This window comes from Cryptomeria japonica, chromosome 1 (genome assembly GCF_030272615.1).
Source record: "Cryptomeria japonica chromosome 1, Sugi_1.0, whole genome shotgun sequence".
In the NCBI taxonomy this organism is placed as follows: Eukaryota; Viridiplantae; Streptophyta; class Pinopsida; order Cupressales; family Cupressaceae; genus Cryptomeria; species Cryptomeria japonica.
In genome coordinates, this window is record NC_081405.1 from 271,313,284 (window position 1) to 271,332,854 (window position 19,571).

General features: G+C 36.3%; 1 protein-coding gene across 4 annotated transcripts in view; it reads left to right on the plus strand.

Annotated features, from left to right (window-relative positions):
- Nucleotides 1-19,571, plus strand: part of LOC131073801 (ABC transporter I family member 11, chloroplastic) — a 161,362-nt gene that overhangs the window by 64,153 nt on the left and 77,638 nt on the right. For all 4 annotated transcript variants that reach the window (XR_009112995.1, XR_009112994.2, XM_058010313.2 and 1 more), the window contains exons 6-8: nucleotides 17,152-17,266; nucleotides 17,480-17,566; nucleotides 17,722-17,770. Coding sequence is in view for 2 of the 4 variants with exons in the window: in XM_058010313.2 (XP_057866296.1) it covers nucleotides 17,152-17,266; nucleotides 17,480-17,566; nucleotides 17,722-17,770 (251 nt within the window). In the remaining 2 variants the exon portion in view is untranslated. The remainder of the gene's footprint in view (nucleotides 1-17,151; nucleotides 17,267-17,479; nucleotides 17,567-17,721; nucleotides 17,771-19,571) is intronic.

The window sequence follows — 19,571 nt, forward strand, 5'->3', positions numbered from 1 at the left end:
GGGAATTTGAAATTTGCTTTATAAAATAGGTACAAGTTTCAAAAGAAAGCTAGCTATTCCATAAGAAAATTTTGCAATTTCTCCTTTGTAGTCCATTTTTCATTTGCAGCCAAGGTTTTGCTGGGAGTATTTCTCTTCAATTTGGAGGATCAAGGAAGACTCTACATCATTTTTTTTGCAAGCATCCAGGTTCCTTCAAGCTTAGTTTGTGCATCTTGTTCTTGTTGTAGATTAAATCAGATTATTTTATGAAAATGAAATTCATTCGTGAAATTAGTTTCAGACTTTGATAAGAATTAGATTAAAATGTTTTAAATTGTTTATTCATTGTTTGGATTCTTGATTTTGGAAAATAAATTGTTGATTCATTATTCAGATTTTGATAAAATTTAGTCCAGATTTGGAGTAGATTAAAATGTTTGATAGAAAGAAAAATAAATTTGTTGATTCATTGTTTCAAACTTTGATAAAATTTAGTTTTAAATTTTGGAGTAGAATAGAACAATTGTTGATTAATAGTTTCAGATTCTTGATAAGGAAGTAGATTAAATTTGCTTGACAAAGAATTAGATTTACTGTTTTTAAAAAAAAAATATAATGTAATATTAAATCTAGATCCAGATTTAAATTGTTCCTCTTATTCTTTTTGATTCTGGCTAAGAAGAACCATCTTTCATCTCTCTGGTTATTGTTATCCAAATCTCATTTAAGGAGTATTCTTATTATTATTTTCTTTTTGAAAACTCTTTGTGGATTGAATAAAGAGCTCACTGAAATTACCAGTTGAATAAATCCTCCTGGACTCTGAGAATAACCCTGGAAACAAACCAATTTCCTGAGAAGTCTGAGAACAACTCCCTTCCTGTAATGGCTGGATAAATCTTTCTCTCTCTCTTTCTGTGATTCTGATTTATAAAAAAAAAATATATATATACATACATTAAAGGTCTGGTTTCTGTAAGGAGACAAACCAAGAATTACTCAGTTATTTTACCTGTTCTTACCTTCTTGAATAAAAATTATCCTGTAAAGAATTTGAAACCATATATATATATATATATATATATATATAGATTATATAACCCCATTGTCAATTTGCAATTTAAATGATACATTATCAATCACTGCGTACGCACAGACCCCAAAATAACCGCACGTACGCACAGACCCGAAAATAACCATTCGAGCGCAGAAGGGCGTTACTGTAAGCCGGCAGGGTTAGTGGTACCCCCCACTACCCTGCGGTCACTGCAAGTGGCCGCAGGGGAGTGGAGGGGACCACGTGGCCCCGTCAACCCCTACGGGCCTGCACATGCAGGACCGTAGGGAGTGGCGGGACCCGTGGTCCCCACCCCCGGTTCTATATACAATAATTAAAACGAGATTGCCATGGGAAATTTCGATGGAAGTTTAACATTCGATTTAACATTTAAGTATTTTTTTTTGTGTATCGTTTTAAATTAAAATTAAATTAATTTCTTTTTTTGTGTACATTTGTTTAGCTAAATTTAATTTCCTTAAAATTAACAAGAGTTGAATTCAATGTATTATTTCAAATCCTTAGAGAAATGAATGGATTATTTGACCCATAACTTTTGAGATAAGTAAAGTCTCATTATTATTCAATTTGGTCACTCATGAGAAATTTGTAACCTTATAACTAATTAAGTCTTGCGATAGAGAAAAACATTTCTGCATTTTGAATATAAATGACGTTACTTTTGCATTGCATTATGATTATTTCGTATTCCTTAATTTTCATGCGATTACTTGTAAGTTCACAATTATCTTTACCATGCCAATACATGTATTAATCTAATTAACTGTAGAATAATGATATTCTTTGTTCAAATAGTATTTAAGGTTTAAAATTATGTACATCCATTTCATAATTATGTTCAAGTATGATGTTAGTTTAGAAAACTAAACAAATGGAGTTGGAAAACTAAAACTAGCAGCGTTCGGTATATACGGTGCCTCTGGGTCACGCTTACGGGTAATGCCGTCGTGTTGAACTACTGCACTTAACGCCTAATAAAGCTGCATTAACGACGTCTGTGGCATCGTCCCTATAAATCGTCGGGGAGTAATAAGGGACATTTGGAAGTTAAAAATCCAAGGGGCGGGTAATCCCTCTTGGATCGATAATTTAATAAGATAACTTTTAATTGAATTCCACATCCGTTGAGATAAACCATAGTAAACCCCTCTTAGGGATGGTCAAGTTAAGAGCTCTCGTGAAATTTACTTATTTTTTTATTTTACTTAATTATTCACCTCGAAGGGATATTGGTGATTTGCAATTGGGTGACGCTCATGATAAGAATTAGGTTCTAGTTATTTTGTTAGGCCACAAGCAATGGGCCATCTTGAGCCTTCGCTTAAATGCTACCTTCGTGGGTAGCAACCGCAGAGAAACTGTCTGGGACACTGACCCTAGAAAGGGTTGCGTACCCACAAAAATCAGTTTACATCAAACCATAGATTAGAAAATAGAACTACATACTTTACGCCTTGATCCCGTGCCGAAGCGGGTATGTAGGCAGTCTTGGGATGGAGTTGTCCCTCGTACTCAGGCGTTCGTGGGTGGGGTCTAGGCTTGGTTGAGTAAGAATCCTAATTGAAAGATAAGTTAATCAAATTTAATTCAATGCATACTCGGAAGGAATCCCGTATGGATTCGCTTGACTTCCCGAGGCTTTAAGCCAAATTCCGAGGCGGAATTCAAGCTTGTTTTATTTTCTTATTACTCCTAAGGACGGCGACCTCGGTGCATTCTTGTTAGAGGAATGTAGTACTTAGTGAGTGGCTCAGGACCCGAATGGTCCCGATGAGTCTAAGTCTTTGGCCAGAGCATCTCCTATCCCGTTTGGATGGATGCCTACCCCGTATGGGTAGATGCCTATCCCGTATTGGATAGATGGAATTTACGTCCCGTATGGACAATTGCCTAACCCGTATGGTTAGAAGCTCCTCCCGAATGGATGAATGCCCAATCCTATTGGATGGATGCCCAGAGTATGCAATTGAATAAAACATAATAAAGAAAAAAAAAAATTATACTCAATTTTTGTTGGATGAATCATGGTGGGTTACTACAATTCTCTCCATGGCTTGTTTCATTGGGAAACGAAGGACTACGAGGCTTTTCTGTCAATGTAATGCCCCATTAGGAACCCTAAAGGAAAACAACACAACTAGGCAACTAAAGGGTGAAATATTTTTTTTTTTCTAAGATTAAGTGCATTAATTATAACAATATCACGTTTAATAACACAGTGGAAGTCTAACACATGATTTCCTAAGGGTTACCAACGAAGATTAATTCATAGATTATATTAACATCATGGTTAATCCAATTGTCCATTTAATTAGAAAAATTAGATGCTTAAAATTAAGCCTACACATACATCTAGATTCCACAATGAAAGAATCAAAGTATTCCAATGCATTTATTTATCCATATTTCATTTATGCATAAGATCAAAGCAACTGAATTAACATACATTCCACCAATATAATATTACAATATCCATAAATACATGGCTTCCAAAAATACCATGGTATCCAAAAGTTACAATGCCAAGGTTACATAATTGTTTGATACAATGACCACAAGGTCTCAACTGAACAATGATCACGAACAAGAGCTGGTACATGAACCACGAACCAAGAAACACCAGCGAAGCCTTTCCTCGCCTGAAGATACAATCCAGAACATTTGATGGGAAGGGGCACTACCACCTGACCATGTGATCCCAAAATGGAAACACCCCACCGTGCTAGGAGATAGTAGAAGACCCTCAAGCAAGCAAAATAAAATAAGTACAACAGTACTACATGACTTCGTAAACATCCATGTGACTCTACTCACAAACACTAGTGACTCTAAGGAGAGAGTGTCATCGCATGGCTTAAGGTGGTTACCCTGGTAGGCCTCCATAGGTCCCAGGCCCCATCCTGGGTTATCCTGGTAACCTCTCTCGAACCTCTGGCTCCATCTAAGCCTCATGCGGACCCTACCAATCCTTTCGTGAAGACAATGTGGTAAGTTTGCCATTCCAGGCCTTCTCACCACATCCTGAGCCTATACAAGCACTCAACTATGTGCGAGGCACATTATCTTAATTAATATTTTATCTACCCACCCCCTAATCAATTATTAGGTTATCACTTCTTAACTGACTTTCGAGGGGTTATCCTGCCATCTACTTCGGGCGCGGCCCTCGCTTGAAAGCCACTCTCTCTCATAGGACACTAACAGGAAAGGTCTCTCTACGAGAACTCTATGGCAAAACTGACAGCCATATCTAATCTCGACAAATCACAGGTGAAGGATACACAATCACTAACCCAGGATTGACCTTTTGGAACAAAACACACAATGGCTCACATCAACGAGGTTATACAACAACACTTGACCAAGGGGGTATAACAACATATGACATAATGACAACTCAAACAGAATTATAACGAAATTAAGCTTGACTGCAAACATCATTTATACAAGATCCTAATACAGGCAATCTTTTTTTTAAACAGCCAAAAGCATAATACACCTGCAATTAAAGATTTTCCAGAAAATAAGAAAATACAACTATATTAATACAAGGAAATCAATGTCCCCAATGGCTTGATTCCATGTTGGTTGGCACCTATAAGGCACGCTCAGACCTGTGAAGCCAGGTGGAGACGATACCCCGTACCTACCCGGTACTTGTACCTACAGTATCCTGCATCACCGAACCACACATGCATATATACAATATAGAAAACACGACATGCACATCGATGAAGGAGAATCGCGACGTTCCCTGTCTAACCGGAGTGAGTGAAGGAAAATCGTCCCCTTGCATCCAATACACTCGCAGACACGCAACATATAATTTCACATTGCATAGATAAAGTAAAGTGTCAGTACATAACAATAATCCATAAAATGCCATAAATCACAAGTACTGAAATACTGCAAATAAATTACGCATCTCCTATCCAGATAAAGCATGAAATAATGTCATAGAAGTCTGAATAACACATCATGGTAATGTATCCACTGAAAGTAAACAATAATAAAATATGAGTCTAATAAGTTCAACCAAGGAGGGGTACTACAGTCAACATGTAATTTTCATCAAGCCACAACTCTTGGTGTACGAAGAGTAGAATATATAATGTGGAGCATACAAATAATTGTCAAGGGAAATCAACTTCACCGAAAATTTAAAGGAAAAGAAAGAAAAAATTAAGAGGGATGAAAAATAGAAAGAAGAAATAAAAAATAATCGAGTCGGAAAATAAAAAACTTGAAAGTGCAATCCCTCATTGAGAGAGTACAACATTTAGAAGAATTTCACAAAGAAAAGAATCAAATTCCCCTTGGCATATGACTCCCAAGATACACCATCGTATGACTTCCATGATACACCACCGTATGACCTTGGTACGATTCATTCCCATCGACACCATTTTCCAAAGTACAACAAGGTTTAAAAAGCAGCATGCCTACGGATTTCTCTTTCTCACATTGTACAGACTTCATTTGCTTTCTTGTACGACTAGCTTGTTATGGTGTATGAATCACATCATATCTCATTGTACAACAAGGTCATCATTATTGTGCATGGAAGCAAAGAACTGGTCATAACATTGTCTGACTCTCCATCCTACGACAGCTCCATTCATTGGACATACGACCTTGGTATTCATTCCTAGCGTATGACTCTTAGCAACATTCATCTCTAACATATGGCTTCTAATTGCCTCCAACGCACTACGGTTCACATGCTATGTATGACCATTCTTGTGTCATGCTGTACGAGCCTCTTCAAGTTTCATTCGTATGGCCCTTGTGTGTGCAAATTTGGTTTCAGCGTATGCCAATTGCGATCCTCAGGTCATGGTCATTCGTGCATCGTGTTGAAGGTGCGATTCCACAACATAGTACGACCACCATTTTTCATAGTACGACGGTTGCAATCCTTAGGTCGTGTATGGGTCTCTATCATACAATTATGACATCATTGGCAAAAGACAAATTCCTTCACCACTCAATGTCGTCTTTCCTTAACAGTACGACGAAGGGGATTCTTCACAACACATCTAAATTTACTATGTGGCATATGTTGGTTAAATACTCCAAAATTGCTATTTTATGGCTTTATTAGCTTTGCTTTTGGCCTCCTAAAAAATTGCAAAAATGATGTGCACCATGGAGTTTTGTGTCGTTTTGAAGGTCTTAATTTGGGTTGCTCCTAGACGCCCAAAAGGGGTGTTGCCCCTTGACACTACTGAGGGTCTTGCCCCCAGATCCCCATCACACTTATTTGATTTTCAAAGCATAGTCCAGGTTTGAGTTTGCACAGTACAAGTTATTGTCTACACTATCGTTATAAGTCTTTCCTTGTGTTACTTGAGGGCCAATAGGAGTAAGTGACATCTTACTCTATAATGATTCATGAAATGAATTACTCCACCTTTATCGAGCCCTACTCTCTTGCCAGACACGTATAAATAGTTGGGGCATCTTTAATAATATCAATAAGGGATTTTATACTAATCCAAATATTGTAGAGAAACATACCTAGTAGATCCTATTTGAGCAAGACCTACCTCATTGTAGTAGTTGGACCTAGCCTTGAAAACAAGCAAATGAATCGAGCAGGTTCCTATTAATCAATTCATGATTGTTTCACACACTCCTAACCAAATATTCTTCTTTCTCACTAATGTACTTGAGGTAGTACCATATACCTATGTATCAAAGATAGTGTCGTATACCAACCCGTCTATGCGTTGATTGCAGCATTTCAGTATTCACCTATGGCTAACTTATTGATGAAATGACAAAATTGCCAAGGTTGTAATGAGAATGCTGGAATGGCTGAGGATGGCCCTATGACCTTGTCCTTGCATTAGCTTGCATTACTATTTTAAGTCAAATGATCACCTTGGAATAACAAGTGGAGAAAAACAAATGTTGTGAAACATTTTGCAGCCATCTGCTCGCTAATTACTACTACATATGTTGTTTAGGGGTAGAACTGATTATTAATTACTGGTTGTGGAGGGGAGGCACCTATATACCAATTATAGATGGGGGGAGGGCCTCATTACTATAAATTAGAGTATGTCAATTATATTAGGTATAGAATTTGGTACCCCTCTTTCTTCATTTAGTTAGGTGGTAGGGATTGCGACATCAAGATGCACCCATTGGTCATCTTTGGTTGGTGATGAGATAGCAATCTAGAGATGGGATGTACTATGAAGGTCTATCTAGATTGCATCACCTCACTCCATACTCTATATGTTATATGATCCATCATGTTATACAATCCATTGGTCCCCAACAAGTGAACTTGATATATCATGGAAATCAAGGGCGGTAATGCACTTGATTTAATAATAGGTACCAACCTATCTATAGTAGTGGAGATAGAGGAAATTTAGGTCTCAAGTGTAGGGAGAGGGAGCACAATCAATGATATTAAGAGTGAGGGGTGTGATATGCCTTACTGTACCTATTAGTGCTAGGGATGGGGTGACAAGAAGACCATGATGTTGTAGATAGAGATGCAGTAGTAGGTAGAGAATCAAGTAACGATAGTGGGTAGGGCAGTCATCTCACATCTAATCAAGGATTGGCCAAGGTGTTGTGAAGAGAGATGATTGATTGGCCATGGTGTCGACTGGCAATAAGTAGGGAGAGATGGTTGATCAACGATAATAGTGAATCAAGTGGAGTAGCTGGATGATTGGCCATCTCATCATATTGGCATAATCTACTAATGAGGGCTATGATACTATGATTAGAGATTAGTGGGTAGAGAGTGAATCAGTGCAACTATAGTGGCATTTTGAGCCTCCTATCTTTTTGAACAAACCATTCCGAACAAATCCCAGTATCAAACTTTTGGAACTTCGGCTAGGGTCGATTAGATTATGAGATCCTTCATTTTTAGTTTTTTTGGAAAGAAAATTTACTGTGGGTGGGAGAAGGTAAGCTCTATTGAAGGATGCAATAATGGATAGATGGAAGCAAGGATGGACCCATGCCAACAATGATGCAAGCATCCATAAGCATTTACATATCAACCCATTATATTATGGCTTAGTTACATCTAGGAGAGGATATTCTAGTAGACGACCACTTCAGTTTCTTTAGGACCAATCCTAGGTTGGGGAAATGAACCCATTCAACTACTTTTCATACATTTTCTTGTTAGGCAACTAGCCACCTTAGTACACATCCATCACACCAAGCCAAAACTACTTCCTCTATGTTGCATTACATGGATGCTTGTTTATTTGCATCAAAGTGGATACATCCTAGGAACCTCCTTGGAAGATAATAGAGAGCTAATATGAGACCATCGTCTATGACACCTACTTGTATGGACATCAATTGATCTCTCGAAGTAGTTAAGTGGAGCCTAAGTCCATATGGGTGAGATTAGTATAAGCAATCAATTAGCAATTCATGAAACTAGCTTAGTAAATCATTAGATATACTTGAAGTTTCATTTGATAAAGATACCCATGCACTCAAATAACACAAATGTATAGATTTAATGATTAATTGATAGAATGTCATGCATCTATGCTTATTTCAGCAATCCTTGTTTTTCTTGTGTGCACAAATTCCTCTACTTTACAATCTACTTATAAATTTGTGCATGTGTGTGTTTCTAGAAAACCCATAAAATCTTTGCATCAAGAGCTAAGTTGTTGAAGAAATACAGGCTGATTTCAGGTATGAAATGCCTCAAAATTTGACTTTGGTTCAAATTGCCTATGTATTCAATTTTTTGGTGCCCATAATGCTTCTAGTAACCAGTAGTTGAACTCGATTCACTCTACCGATGACATGATGATTTTCAATCAAATCCAAGGGTAGATGCAACTTTGACGTTTTTTTGACTCTTTGACTGAATAACCTCTGAAGTGTAGCATTTTGGTTATTTCACTTGTTTTATATGTCAGGGGAGGTAACAACGATTGCAAATGATGAAAGCTTTTTCCTAAGTTTATTTCAGTTATTCCATAAGCTTTATTCACCATAGAGTTGTTGGGTGCTAGTAGACATTTATTTCATTGCTTGTTTAAGACTAGCTACATAGCATATGCTGTGTTTTGCCAAAACTCTAGCTCAAACTAGCAACTAACAAGTTTGTTTTCTCATTTTAATTATTTAATATTTTATGAAGTTCAGTTTTGACTGAAACCTATAAACTCTATATTGTGATTACTTTTAAAGTTTATATGATACTTCAAAGTGACATTGCACTGATTAAATTTTATTTTTAATATAAACAGATATGGGAAAATCTAAGTTATTACAAATTTACACAAACTATTGAGTTAAATTAACAATTTAACAACTATTAGAGTTTCTTATTTTAAAACTATTTTAGTTTGAGTCTTCCATTTATAAATTCTGTTTCGTTTGTTTGGATTCTTCCCTCTAGAACATATTGTTCAATGTTTGTTTTTCAAACTTTTTTGTTGTAGGCTTGTAGGGATTACATTGTTATAGTGGTAGCTACTTGTATTTTTGCCTGCCAACTCTCCCTTAAAATTGACCCAAGTTCACCTTTGGGGAAATATGTAGAAATAATATAGTAACTTCCATGTAGTAAGCCATATGTTTGGATATGCACTGAGTGTGGTTAGAGGTACGCCACACTGTAAAATTGGGTGAAAGCACTTTTGTGTGTCATTCTTAGAATAATAATCATATCTTATCTAGGAATGAATGGTGTACTATGCCAGCTCATAAAATATTAGAATATACCAAAGTGCAGGGGGATGTAGATGCAAGAGTTGTTATTAGAACACAGGTTCCTTTGAGGAGCAGGAGGTGGTCATGGAGTCCACCTGCTTCTCCCTCTCATAGTGATGTCCTTGATGTTGTAGTAGAGAGTGACCTATATTTGGTTAGGAATGAAGAAGGCACTGCTAATGTGAAGAGAACAAGGTGATCACTAGAGAGGGCATTTCAAAATGATGCTAGAGAGAGTGTTGATCAAGGCGTTGAAAGATGCTTCTATTCAAATGGTTTGTCTTTCTATGTTGTTCAATCAACATATTGGCAAGATATGACATGAAAAGTAAATATTGCTTCCATAGGGTACATGGGCCTTGGTTGTGAGGTGTGCAACATGTTATTGTTAAAGGAGGTCAAAAACATGAAAACTTTATTGCCTTCCTTGAGGGCCTTATGGAAACATAGCTGTCCATCATTTTTGATGTATGGAAGGATGCAAGAAATAGGCTGTTAATCAACATAATTGTAGTGTCCTAAAAGGGCATGTTTTTGAAAAGCATGAATTGTGAGGGGTAGGTAAAGGATGCCCAATTTATTGCTAACACTTTTTTTATAGTGCATTCAACAAGAGTCCTCAAAAAGTTGTCCAAGTCATAATGGACAATGCAAAGAATTTTAAAGTGGTTAGTATGTTGGTTGAGACACGGCTCCCGCATATATTTTTGACAAAAGTTGGGCAGGAAAATATATTTGATCAATTAAGTCTATGTTGAGGCTGAAGAGAACCAAATGCTCACCACAAACCACCACATGCCATTCTTGTTGTCATATTCCCTATAGCAAATTGCCAAATACACGTGTCTTGTTTCCCCGCGACAACTTGAATAACAAAAGGATAGAAGGATATTGCATGCATTTGGTTCAGCAAGTGCTTAAGGGACAAAACTGTGTTAAGAATAGAGTAATCACCACGTGTTAAGGAAGAGCATAAAGTGTGTTCCTTTAAGAGATTGGCTTATTCACTTAATGGTTTGTTAAGGCAACAAGTAGTTAAGGAAGCAGCGATCAAGTTTTAAAGAGGAGACACCACCTTTCAAGATAAAGGTCCACCTCAAACAACACATCCTTTCAGCGACGGAGAAAGGTATAAAAAGGGAAGACAGGAGGGTAGAGGAAGAATAATCAGCAATAATTCAAAACACATCTTCAGAAACATTAATATCGATATCAGCAGTTCAGCAGTCAATCAATCACAAATCAGAAAACCAGCATCAAAGAACACAGGAACATCAGCAGGATTGGTTCCATCAGACTTGAGCATCAAACGAGGAAGAAGCAATACTAGTCAAGAAATTGGATTGTAGCAGAGCTCTAAGGATCTCAGCTTTCTGTTATCATAACTAACATTTTGTGGTATATCTCTTGCATTTATATTCCTTTGATCATGATATCTATGTGTATACATGTTGATCATGCATACTAGTGAATGCTTCAATATATGTTTATATGATAAATATATGAGATGTATACTTGTTTGAAATCCACCTTGTGGAGGAAGGCCTGAGGTATAAGAGAAGGGTGGTAAGCGAGCTCGTAAGTACTCCGTCCTAGAAGGACCATTGCGGCCTAGGACAAAGAGGGCACTTACAGAGTCAAGTAAACCCCTCACAATCTCTGCCCAATTCCACATGATGGAAACTAACTATAGGGAGACGAGGCATGATTGGGGAAAGCAGGTACAAGCCGCCAAGCAAGTGGGCTGTGGTAGACATCCACTCTTAGGCTTGGTACAAAAGGCTTTGGGTGGACCCATTGTGTCTCTTCTTCCAAACCCTAATATGCTTGCATTATTGATAATCTATGAATATGATGTAATTGCCTAATCCTAATGATTAAACATATATATGTGTATATTTGCATACGTTGTTCATGTTGTGATCGCAGGATTCAAATCCAAGATTGCATCATTAAAAAGATATTTATTTGGTAATACATAGCCCTAACCCTAATTTGTTGAAATTGTGATTTTAGGGCAAATTGGGAAGGGGACATTACACTTGTGATTAGAGCCATTGGAGATAACTGAAACAATGCAATACTTAAATTTAATGTTTCATTTTAGTAAATTTAAAAAAAAAAAATCTAAGTATGCATTCTTCTTTGTTTTAAATTTTTTTATAGGTTTTTGTCACCAAATTTTTATCCAACACAATCATCTTGAGATGACTTTTGAAGGTGCAAGATGTGCTTTCTATTTTAGTCATCAACCAATATTTATCTATATGGAGACAATTTAATATTGAGAGGGCATAAATTTAAAGGAAATGATTTGAGATGACATTCGATGGGATTGTGTGGAATATTTTCTTAGTTTTCCTGACCCTGTCATGAGTATGATCTACTCTATTAAAATGGATAGGCCATGCTTGGGAGAGACTTATGATTTATCGATTCAATGATTGAGAAGATGAAGGCCATCATAAATGAAAATGAACAAGATTATGAATGAACTTTCTTCAAAGAGGTTTAGTCAATTTGTGTTGAATAGTGGAACAAAATGACCACCCCATTCCATCTTGTTGCCTTTGCATGGACTCCCAAAGTGAAGAGATCCTTGCTATTTTGACAAAGATGCCACCTTACCATGATGCAAAAGTCAGCAAAAGGTATAGGAAAGCATTTGACTTTTCTTTGATCTTGATATGAAGGATGCAGTTAATGAGCGAGTTTACTGATTTGTAGCCTCCATTGGTCGAAGTATTTCTGCTCTCCATGTTAAGTATAGAAACGATGCTCACTCTTGGTGGTACCTCAATGGCAGTAAATTGCCACACATCTAGATTATTGCAATCAAAATTTTATTGCAAGTAAGTTTATTAATTTTTACTGCAATCTCTAAATTTGATTTTTTTTTTCATTTAAAAAACTACTATTTTCAAATTTAAAGTTTGATTTACAATTTATTAATTTAACAACTCTAATTCCCTCACTTTGCTTCAATAGGTTGCCAATTCCTTTTTATTTGAATGGAGTTGAAGTACATACTCCTTGCTCTTAGTGAAGCACAGATAATTGGCATCTATTTAAGTAGAGGAGCTAGTTTACTTGCATTCCAACTTGCGCCTTCTTATTCACAAACATAATGAGCACAAGGAATGAACAATGAAATTGTGGAATGTGGACCCAAAGTGAACTGACTTTGATATCTCTCCTGTTGGATAATCTTTACTTTTCGAGGAGTCAAGTGGCCAACATACTTTTAGTGCAAGTGGTAGTAAGGTTCCATGTTGTTCTCCTAATCTACTTGCATCATCTGAAATTAATGATGATGATGTTGGCCTTAATGATGACCCATATGATGCTGACCACTAATTGTATTGATTTAATATTGAACAATGATTATCTATCATGACATTCAAGTTTGATAAATTGATATCAAATTGGTATTATATACATTTGTTTGGATGGATGCACCCCAACCCAAAAAAACTAAAATAAAAAAATCTACCATACTAGCATGTTGTACCCATGTACCGATACTTGTATCTAATGCCAATTTGGCAACTTAGATGAAGAGTTTAGTATCTATTTCAGTCAATGTCCTGTGCAAAGGCCCAAAAATCTTCCATTGCATATTTACTTTGTGTATTATTCTAAATCGCTAGGTCAAAGTTGTGAATATTGTAAGTGTTGTAAATAATTTATTTATTTATTTAGTTTTATGCACTAGGGAGATACCCCTTTCAATGTAGAGGGAAATCACACGTTTTCTAGTATCTTCCCAAATATTATCAGTAGAAATTGTGACTGCTCATTAGGTGAGTTGCATAAATTTTTTTAGATTGGAGGGGACATTTTCAAACATGTAGCACTCTTTTAGTTGTATTATTGCATGTCATTGACTTTCATAAGCAAAGCAGTCTGACTCTTCTTGTCAATGCCCCTTTTGTTATTGGATTCCCTCATACAACCATTGGAGACTTTGAAGGTTTGGGCTGTTTGGCCTGGTAAGAGTCTTGGTTTATCCATTTGGTAGTTGGCTTGGAGGTCATTTCTCAGCTCATATCTTTTAGTTATTTTGTGGTCTTTGTTCCTGGGCATACAGCTGCATCAAGAATTGACTTCACTATACTCTGCAGATCAGAAAAGTAAAGTGAATATCAATCTTGATCTTCATATGTGTAGTGGTTAGTTGCATGAAAATGACTCCAAAGTCATAGTTTAATAGGTACTTTTTGAATGACTCTGTAATTCTGATTCAGTGTCAGCCTAGTGTGTATTCTTAATGCCAAAGCTAAATGAATATTAGAATGAATTTGTTTTAGGTGCATTTTTTTCTGTCACCACAGTCAAAGGAATTGCTTGTTCAAAGTTTACTGTTTAAATTATGTCTGCCTTGCATTGACCTGGAGAGCTCTGTCATTCTGCCAACTTTTGCTTTTGGTAGATAGCCTTCCTTGTTAGAAAGGAAAGATGGGGATAGCTCCACCACACTTAAGGGGCCTGCATAAAGTATTATTTCCACTGTAGTTCTCAGATCAGAAAAGAAATGAACATAAATGTGTACTGTGCAGAATGGTTAGCTACATGCTAAGTGATTCAAGAGATCTTCTTTTTTAAGGACTTCTGAAAGGCTGCGTGGTTGTAATATATGGTCTATACTAAAGAAGCAATAATCTGCAAAAACTCAATTATTCTCGATTAATTGCGAATCGTGGAGCCAGCCGATTTAGTCCCTGAAAAAATCTCGATTCACAAAAGAATTGTTGACCCAATTCAACAATTTTTCGCATTTAAATTGTGTTAAAGTCATGTTAAACACCCCCCCCCCCCCACCCAAAACTAAAAAAAAAAAAAAAGAAAAAGTGAAAAAAATCATTGCCAAAACCCACGAAACCCTAGAAAAACTTGTGAAATTACCGAATTGCTCAAAATAGGGCCGATCTGAGATGGAAACAAAGTCAGCGCGGAATCAACGTGAAAACGGTTTGTTAGTTTGTCCATTAGTTTGCTTTCCGACCTTTGAAAATTCCTAAATAGAGGAGCGGGAGGAGCAATGGCAGTCATCAACTGAATTTGAAAGGGCCTCAATCATCCTAAATTGTGGGGGGCATATTGAGATAGTGTTGAAGCAGCTAGCAAATCTCTTCTAAATAGCTGGCTTCGATATGACTCAAGCTGGCACACCCCTCGCCCCATGGATTTTGATGTGAACAAGTATATAATTAATACTATACACTAACTTTAAAATTATTACTATTATAGATGGCACTTTGACAGGGAAGGAGCAAACCCCTATAGTTTATAATCTACATTCCACGGTGTTTTGGGGATGGGGATAGGGTTTAAAAGGGGACATGTTTCCAGGATGTCCCCTAGAGGGCCATTTTTAGGAGATGGTAGAGGACGACATACACAAACTATTTAATATATAAATATATTAATGTATTATAGAGAGAGAGAGGGCAAGAGAGAGAGATGTCAATAAATGATAACAACAATATTATAATGTAAATAAATCATGAGAGCAGTAGTATAATGGCATAATAAATTTCAATAAAGCATTGTAACAGCAGTCTCAAACATCAATACAATAGTCTATGAAACTAAACCTCATTCGGGCTATCTGAGTCACATCACCCTCTTGTAGATGTGGATCATCCAATGGTAGCCCAACTGGTCTTGGTTGCTTGGATAGTGTTTTGTTTTGGTTTATGTCAAATTAGGGTTCCTTTGTGGTTTAGAAGTCCTTGTGGGCCCCCCATGGACTGATAGGAGCAAATCAAATAAAATAAAAAATTATTTTTTATGTTTTTGTAAGCCTGGAATCATTCCCAGCCGCAAGGGATGGCTAGCTGTTTTAAGGATGGGGGACGCCAAGGGGATGCCCTCTTGCCATCTCGGGGACAACTAGCCGTTTTAGGGATGAGGGACGGCAAGGGGACATCCCCTTGCTGTCTCGGGGACGGGAAGTTGTCCCCAAACAGTCGGGGATGTTTCTTGGCATTTCCTAGGTTTTTTGGTGTAGTGAGGACAGCAAGGGGACATCCCCTTGGCATCCCCCTGTCGCTAAAACGGCTAGGGGACGAGGACACGTCCTTGTGAAAGCTAGTATATAATACTATAAAGTAGTTTTAAAATTTAAACTATTATAGACTATTAATATATATTAATGTTTATATAATAAACTATAAATCAAAAATAATGTAAAATTTATTATGTACATATTTAATTATCAATATATTATATAATATATAATATATATATTTTTTTGATTGAGGAAACTTGGGTTTTTAGTTTGGTCTGAGCCCAAAGAGACCATTTACAGAGGATCTCTTCCCATGAGGCCATTTTTGTGAGGCCATAACTCCCCACACTTCATTTATTCAAACCCGCGAGCTCAACAGCCTAGCGAAGGTACAAGGCATGCTAGCTCAGTGGCCCAGCAGGGTTTGAACCTTGGTGGCTGCCTCACCAATGAAGTGTTTTTACCACGACACTAAATGCCCAAAGACATATAATATATATAGATGTAGATAAAGATATAGATATATGATTTTCAATTTATAACTGATATAGTTATTTTTTGCTCAGACAAAGACATATAACTCATTATATGAGCAATATATCCAAAGTGCTCCATGAAACAAATCTGAATAAAATAGCCTCCAACACATAATCATTATCATTTGTCTCCAACTAAAATAATGGTTGCAAGCTAGGTATTGCCAAAACCAATGGCTTGCTATTCTTTTACTTCAACTAAACAAAAGCCTTTTGTTGAATTCTACCCCATAAAGGACTTGCCAATTGACACTAGGGAATAGAAAGAATTGCAATTGTGGAATATGATTTGATAAGCTTTCTCAAATATTGAACTACCCCTAGAAAACTCTTTGCCTCAATCACAATGAAGGTCTTGGATCACTTCAAAATGGCTTCCTCTTTTACTAAATTATCAACAGTAGCTGGAATGCTGGCTGATAAATTTGATCTCAGTTACTTCATAGACTTAAGGTAATATTTGATCTCAGACTTAGACAACTATTTGGTGTATTTGGTGACTGCCCTTTTAAAAAGGTAACTGAATATTTGCCTATGTAGTCAGCAATATGAATGTAAACAACAAAAATCCATTTTCTACAATTCATGAGTTAAACTCTATTTTATTTGCTCTCTATATCTCTGTGCTATGGAAATGCCCTTAAGTTTTTAAAATAAAAGTAGTTATTTTCTTTTTTTCTACAAGTTTTTAAAATCTTATTTTTTCAAAAAATCTTAAGACTTATGGTTGCCGATTTTTTCTGCAAACGTTTGCTGCTATGGTCTTTACACTATAATCTTAATGCAAATGCTCAACATGTGAATTTGCGCTTTTGATTTAGGTACTTTTTGGCTGATACTGTGGCTGGGGAACTGACTTTTGGATTCAAAAAGCGATTGGAAGATCAATTCTTCATGCAGCAATTTAGAATGAGACTTGAGTCAGCTATTTTAGCTGTATGACATAAATTTGAATTTTTCTGTTATTGTGGTTTTAGTGAATTTTTGTGATCTATTACGATTTTAGCTGTATGATGTCAATTTTTGTTCTCTCTTAAATATTGACTTTTTTCATTTATGGTCTTTGATTATCATTGAAGAGTAAACATTATGGTACCACTTGTATAACTTTTTATGGTCGTGTAATTTTTTTGCATGGACATGTTGTAGGTTGGACTTAATGGCATTGCCTTGGATCTTGATCCCCGTTCTTTAAGTGATGGCTTTAAGCGTCGTCTTGCACTAGCAGTTCAGCTTGTAAGTAACCATCAACTTGCTATTTATCAAAATTATACATAGACACCGATATTATATTTGAGAAAAGTCTAGAGTTCTCTCTTTCATAGATATAAACTTTTCTAAATAAATTAAGCAAAAGTTTGCTGATTACTATATTGTTCAATTAATGACAGGTACGCATGCCGGATATTTTATTGTTAGATGAGCCTCTTGCGGGTCTTGGTAGTCCTCTTCATTTCTCATATTTTAACTGATTTCAAATTTACTTTCAAGGAAAACTTATAATTTTGTGCCAAAAAGCATTTTAAAATGTTCTATTACCATCTTTGGGTATTGATAAAATCATGGGACTCAATTGTTTTCAAAGAGACTATAGGCAACATGTTAGGCTTTTATTAAAATGGAGATTCAATCTATGATTCTTTTACATGTGAATATTTTAGAAAGATGTTTATTCTTGTAAGCGAATGGTGTTTTGGCAGGATGTTTGAAGATTAAAATCAAAGTTAATTTAAAATTAGCAATGAACAAACTTGAATGCCTTAAATGTTTCACATGGAAAACTTTGAGTTGAGGATGTAATGTCCCCTTCCAAGGAGTAGTCGAAGGCGACCACTAAGCCTATTTTTATTCCCATAGGCTAACGTTGGAAAGTAAGGGAATAAAGTAAATTAATTATTTTAAGTTGTCCAATAAAGTATCATTTTACAATAACTTATTTTAATTAATTTATTAAAGTGACTAAAGTGAAAATTAAAAGAATTATTAAAATGGTCACATTATTATTGAGTTTAATGAAATAATAAAAAGTGGGAAATTGAAATGGCCTTTGAGAAAGTTCTTTGGTTTATTATAAAAGAATGTTTTGGAGCTCATTTTTTCATGCTTAAATTAGTTTCTTTTTTCTGGATTTAGAGAGTTTCTTGTGGACCAAAAGCCCTAGGATGAAAACCCTAAGGGCAATTGAAATATCTACCCTAGTTTGTTGATGGTGGAGCCACTTAGGTTTCACATTGGGTTTCAACAATTTGGAGTTGCCGAAATTTGTGAAGTCTTGTTGCAAGACAATTTTCGGAATTTTGAGGATTTTAAGGAGATTGCTAAGACAAATTGGGACACCATTGTTAAGCTTTCTTGCTGGGTGATAGAGGATTTGCAGGAGGTTGCTGGAAAGACTTAACATTTGCACCTTGGGGGCTGGTCGATAACATTATTAAGTTGGATGCTATTTATGTGTTGAATTGAGCGATGGTTTTGGTGTGGGTTATTGAGTCAATCCTTGGCATGGGTTATTGAGTCTATCCTTGGTGTGAGAGCTGATATTGCTGGGCATAAGGAATGAGTTCGCTGGAGTTGGAGTTTGCTCTAGGTGTGAATAGTGTAAAATGCTGGCCTCCAAATACCCATAAGTAGGGCGTAGGACTCTGCAAAATAGATTGTTAGGTTTTATCTGCATTGAGGAGTGGTGTATGACAATCATCTGGCAAGTCGAGCATCTTAAGCTGCTGCTACGAATGTAATATGCTGAGAAGACACATTTATGCTGGTTGATTTGAGGTTTCCTAGAAGTGTATGATTGCCGAGAGTGGCATGGGAGTTCTTGTTGCCATCACAAGCTTGGCATGATGATTTCCAATGCAAATTTGTAAATACAGATCTGTGGACTTGGTTAATATTCCAAATAAATGCGCTGGTTTCATTCACATTTCTCTCTGAGTTGAGATCAGATCCTTCTATATATTTATTCCTATGTATTTCTGCTACTGTTTTTGCAATCATCGAAATAAAATACTATATTCTGTTCTGTTCTGAATAGCTCAGTCATTTCTACATTTAAATTTGAATGTACAAGTGTGGTAGTGAATGTGGATAAGAGTATTGCAAAAGACACACGCTATAGACTTACAAATCTGAAACCTTACACTTTCATGCATTCAACAATATTTGATGAAATTCCTATTCACTGAAAGTGGAGAGAAGTGGTAGTTTGGTGAAAAATTGGTTGGGGTCTTGTTGGTGTACG